This window comes from Manihot esculenta, chromosome 9 (genome assembly GCF_001659605.2).
Source record: "Manihot esculenta cultivar AM560-2 chromosome 9, M.esculenta_v8, whole genome shotgun sequence".
In the NCBI taxonomy this organism is placed as follows: Eukaryota; Viridiplantae; Streptophyta; class Magnoliopsida; order Malpighiales; family Euphorbiaceae; genus Manihot; species Manihot esculenta.
The window spans coordinates 8,303,667-8,308,516 of record NC_035169.2 but is presented as its reverse complement, the minus strand read 5'-3'; the positions used below and the strand labels follow the sequence as shown (position 1 = coordinate 8,308,516).

General features: G+C 33.4%; 2 protein-coding genes across 2 annotated transcripts; one reads left to right on the top strand and one right to left on the bottom strand.

Moving 5' to 3' along the window:
- Window positions 1–281: 281 nt before the first annotated feature.
- Window positions 282–2,421, top strand: LOC110622742 (putative HVA22-like protein g). The gene is made up of 7 exons (XM_021767350.2): window positions 282–401; window positions 485–551; window positions 681–779; window positions 1,194–1,250; window positions 1,333–1,396; window positions 1,482–1,694; window positions 2,068–2,421. The coding sequence occupies exons 1-7, from the start codon at window positions 311–313 to the stop codon at window positions 2,344–2,346; spliced, it is 870 nt and encodes a 289-aa protein (XP_021623042.1). The 5' UTR covers window positions 282–310; the 3' UTR covers window positions 2,347–2,421.
- On the bottom strand, window positions 1,970–3,178 carry LOC110622143. Its single transcript, XM_021766550.2, has one exon. It carries the CDS (start codon window positions 3,065–3,067, stop codon window positions 2,537–2,539), a length of 531 nt encoding a protein of 176 aa, XP_021622242.1. The 5' UTR covers window positions 3,068–3,178; the 3' UTR covers window positions 1,970–2,536.
- Between the last annotated feature and the right edge of the window lie 1,672 nt (window positions 3,179–4,850).

Here is a 4,850-nt window from a genome sequence, read left to right as displayed (position 1 = left end):
TTTTTTTGCCAATCCTCTTTACTAATTAACCACCTCTGTCCTTGTATATATATCTATATATTTGGAGGAAGGAGATTTGAGGTAGTTTATTCTATGCATATTCATTATTAGACACCTCTTCTCTTCTCTTTCCCCCCTCCTGCTCTCACTTTCTGCGAAATTTGTGTGCCTCTTTCTCTATCTCCATTCTCATTTCGCAGAAAAACAAACAGAGGTTTGAAACCCATTTCATTTTCTCAAGAGTCTCTCTCTTTCACCTTCCTGCCTTTTTGTTTTTTTTTTAATCTTCTCTACTCGGGTTACTGTGTTTATGATTCTTTTTTCCTTTTTTCGATCGCAGTATTTTGATTTCTTCATACGAAAGTTTGTTCTTCTTCATTTCGATTTATATCAACACACAGGTCCGAATTCTTCCCTTTTCTTTTGGATTAGTCTCTTCTTCTTATTGTTTGGATAAGGAAAATTTTTAATGGCAATTGTACAGGAATATTTGGCGGATCCTTACTACAGAGTTCAAGGATGTTAGGAGATTTCATCACCAGATGTCTTGTGTATGTCATTGATGAACCAATTTCTTTTCTTCTATGATTCTTTATTTTCTTTGTGTAAATTTATATACCCTTTTCTCTTTTTGAATGACGTTTCTGGATTTCGAATGCTCTTCATTTTGTGGATGGCAGGTTGCTTTTTGGGTATGCATACCCTGCATTTGAATGTTTCAAAATATTGGAGAAGAACAAAGTTAAAATTGAAGAACTTAGATTTTGGTGTCAATACTGGTAAGTCCTTATGTTCTGTTAAACCCAGAATTTTAGATTGAAATTGGTTTTTGTTAAGGTTCTCTTAAGAAATATAATAATTCAAATATTACCCATAATCTTTTTCAAACTTTCTAATAATAGAGCAGGGAATTGCAAACATATTTTACTAAAAATATTTTCCAGGCCAAGATTGCAATAGAATTGTTCAAATATTATAACCAAAGGACATGTGTGTACAAACACCTCAGCAATAAGAAATTTTGACATGTATTTTTATATCAGACCTAATTAAATCAAAATGAGAGTGTATGATTGGTTGGTACATACATCGAGATGTATGTAAGAATTACTTTGGGCAAGTTTCTGATAATTATCATGCTTTATGCCTAAAATGACCTTCAATTGCAAGAATTAACCCCTTTGATTTTGTAGGATCATCATTGCACTTCTTACTGTTTGTGAGAGAATAGGGGATATATTTCTATCATGGTAAGCAAAACTCTGTAAATTTGTGCAAGTGGTTTATTAATTTGCTCTCTATGCTTGATATTGTGCTCATCTTATGGTGAAGGTTACCAATGTATGGTGAGGTGAAGCTGGCATTCTTTATCTACTTGTGGAATCCAAAAACAAAGGTAGGCAAATGAAGATGCTTATAGAGTTGGAAAATTTATTCAGTAAATTTCCAAATGAAATGGTAAAAAATTTTGCTCAATGCAGGGAACTGGGTACATCTATGAAACTTTTCTGAGGCCTTATATAGCTGAGCATGAAAGCGAAATCGACAGGAGGCTAATGCAGTTGAAAGTTAAGGCTTGGGACTTGGCCGTTTTCTATTGGCAAAACTGGACGAGCCTTGGGCAGACTACATTATTTCAACTTGTTCAACAATTGGCTTCTAATTCTGGAAAAGTTTCAGGCACAACCGCTAAGGTAGACTAATAATTTGTACAAATAACAAATGTTCTTTCCCTCTGAAATTATTGGCCACGAAGTTCAACAAGCTCCGTTAAATAAATGTATTTGGAGAAAATATTTTCTAGAAAATATTTTCCAACACAATAAATTATTATTTTTCTGTTTAATTTTAATTTAAAGAAAAAAATGTATTAACAAATTTTTGTATACAGATCTTAATAAAATTTTTAAAGTTTATAAGATAACTTCAAATGACTTGTTTTCAGTAGATTAACAAATAAGACTCTCGCTGATAAAATGAAAAAGACAAAATCCCATTATAGGCAACCTTATACTACAAGTGACTTGCTAAATCAATCAATCTGTACTAAACTAACCAACCTTGCAGAAGGAGAGGGACTGGGAACCAAGCGCACCGGGTTTAAATGAATCGCCCTCATTGAGCAAACGTAAGAACGGTAAGAAGCCACCAAGACCCCCACCGCCCCCCAGTAGTCCGATCAACCGTGCAGTTTCGGAGTCACCAAAAGCCAATAACTTCCTAGTCCACCTCAACGAACAAACCGACTCGGTGGATTCAAGCACTGTCTCTAATTCTGATGTCGTCAGTCACCAGCTCCAGCAGGTCCGAACTAGGCTCCGCCGTTCGAAATCAATCGTAAACTGAAGATTGTAATCAATTGTACCACAAAAAAAGAAGAAGCCAAACCCTTAATAAAAAGAGAAGGAAATTTGTTTTTTACACTTCTGAATTCAATTTGATTCATTCTTTTTCCTTCCAGTACAGATTTTGTTTTTGATTGGAGTATTTCAATCTATAATTTTAAGAGCACACTCTGAACTGGTAAGGCTTTAAATTATTTACTAAAAAAGGTCAGCCAGTGCTGTTTCTCCATCCGGAATCGAATGGCACGAAGAATCCGATCAAAGGCTTCTGTAATACTAGGAATAACACGAAGATTAACGAATCGAATACAAGAAGTGATGGGATTGCGCGTTGAGAATTGCATCCAGAAGCGGAGAAGGAAGTGTTGGCTTGATGAATCCGGCGAAGAAGACATAGGCTGGAGGTAGGCCCACGCCGCTTGCTGGACGAGGCGATTGCGGAAGAGATTTCGAGAGGCCGAGGAAGCTGCGGTGGGGGAGTTGACGGCAGTGGAAGGGAGGATATCCTTAAGAGAAGTGTAAGCTTCGAGAGATGCCAGCCCAAAGGCAAGTGGTGGAGAGGAGACGACGCCGTTGCCATTTGTGCGGTGAGGAGAGAATATGGATGAGTGGAGAGGTGTAGAAGGGAGAGTGGGTTTAGTAGCGATGACTACAGATGTGGCAACGGAGTTCCGGCGACGGTGAGCTGGTATCGGCGGCCGCGGAGCCTCTGCTACAGCCATGAGAGAGCCTGTTTTGGAATTCGGGGAGAAGGGAGAGCCTCTACTTGTGTGTTTTTGTCGCGACGGCGGCTAGTTCGTTTAGTAGTAGTGGCGATTGGTCTGCTATTATTGGAAAAATTATACCGAACAATCGGTTTCTCTTATTATTGGCGTTTCTGGCTTTCGTCTTTATCTTATGTGGGCCCCTTTTCAATGCACTCCACATGTTTTTGAATATTTCCTTTTTAGTCCCACTTCTTTTAATTTTCTTTCACTCCCATCCAATCTCCTCCTACCACCACCGCTGCTAATACAACTTAGTATTAAAACAAGCAATTTTTTTTTTTAAGTGAAATTAAGAATTTAATTCTTTTGAATAAATAAAATATATTATATATTTTTTCATATCTTTCACTATTTTAAAAATTTTTCATATGGGAAAAGCTTGGAAATTTATTATTATATTTTGAGAAAAAAGAAATCAAATTGTAGGAGAGAATAGAAAATTACCAAGATATCAGGGTGTTGTTGGTAATAAGGGAAAGACATCGTGGACAAGAAACTAAGATAAATATGGTCATGACAAAGAGCAAGTATAACTTAAATTTTGATAATGCAAAGCATTGTGGGTTTTTTTTTATATGTAATTTTTAATTCTTCCCATGTTTAGTTGACAAATTGGAATTGGCTAGTTCTACTTACAACCCTAAAATTATTTATATATTTTTTTATTGTGAAAAATATTTAAAATGCATATCTAATTTTTTTTAATAATATATTTTACTTTGAGGGTAAAATTAAAACAAAATGAAAGAAATAAATTTATTTTTCAGCTTATTATTAATATTTAAAAATTTAAATTAATATATTACAGAATAATTTTACATGTCACATGTCCAGTTGGAATCTATCTACAATTAATACATCAATTATATGTAAATTGTCATTTAGTTCCATGAATTATTTAGTTGTTTTTCAGTATTACCATCAGATTATATTTCAAATTATCATGGTTTTATTAATTAAAAAAATTATGAAAACAACATTTTTAATATATATTAGTCATAATAAAATATTATAAAAGGAGCCTCTTGGAAGGTATATATTCTGATTCTCATAATAATGCTCTAGGATAAATCTAATCAACTTATATTATATATATATATTCAGCAGAAAGATTGTAAAATATCTAAATGGTTTATCAGAATCAAATCCAAATGGAATCATTACAGTTGAAAGTTGAAAAAAGGGGAGGAGATGGATTTAGATCGAGTGTTCGGTCGATTCGATTTAAAATTAAATCAAATTAAATAAATTAAAAATTAAAATTTGAGTATTTTTAAATATCGAATCGATTTTAATAAGAAATCGAATTGATTTTGATTAAAAATCAAATTGAATCGATCTGATTCAGTTCGATTCGATTCGATTTGATCAATTTCGATTTTTAATAAAATTTTTATTTTTTATATTTTATTTTTAATACTTTAAAATTTAATTAAAATATTTTAACTTTAATATAATTTAATCTCTATATTATTAAAAATAATATATTATTATTATTAATCGGTTTGGTTTATTTTTTTAATTTTTTTATTAAAACTAAACCGATTCTGATGATCTGAGATCCAATAGAATAGGGTTTTACAAGGGTTTTGGTATTGAAAAATAAAACTTAAACTTTCTGGGGGGTTCCCCCCTTTTATCCATTTCGCTATGCTTGCTGATGACGTGTAAAGGCCTTTCCATGATTGGGACACGTGTCTCTGACATACAGATTCGGGTGTACGAGGGTATCAGCAGC

What these genes read in the sequence shown, in the direction of transcription:
- LOC110622742 (XM_021767350.2), top strand. Translation starts at nt 311, where the DNA reads ATGATTCTTTTTTCCTTTTTTCGATCGCAGTATTTTGATTTCTTCATA. An exon ending in GGGGATATATTTCTATCATG is followed by an intron (nt 1,251 to 1,332) that starts GTAAGCAAAACT and finishes CTTATGGTGAAG; the next exon opens with GTTACCAATGTATGGTGAGG. An exon ending in TTTCAGGCACAACCGCTAAG is followed by an intron (nt 1,695 to 2,067) that starts GTAGACTAATAA and finishes CCAACCTTGCAG; the next exon opens with AAGGAGAGGGACTGGGAACC.
- LOC110622143 (XM_021766550.2), bottom strand. Translation starts at nt 3,067, where the DNA reads ATGGCTGTAGCAGAGGCTCCGCGGCCGCCGATACCAGCTCACCGTCGC.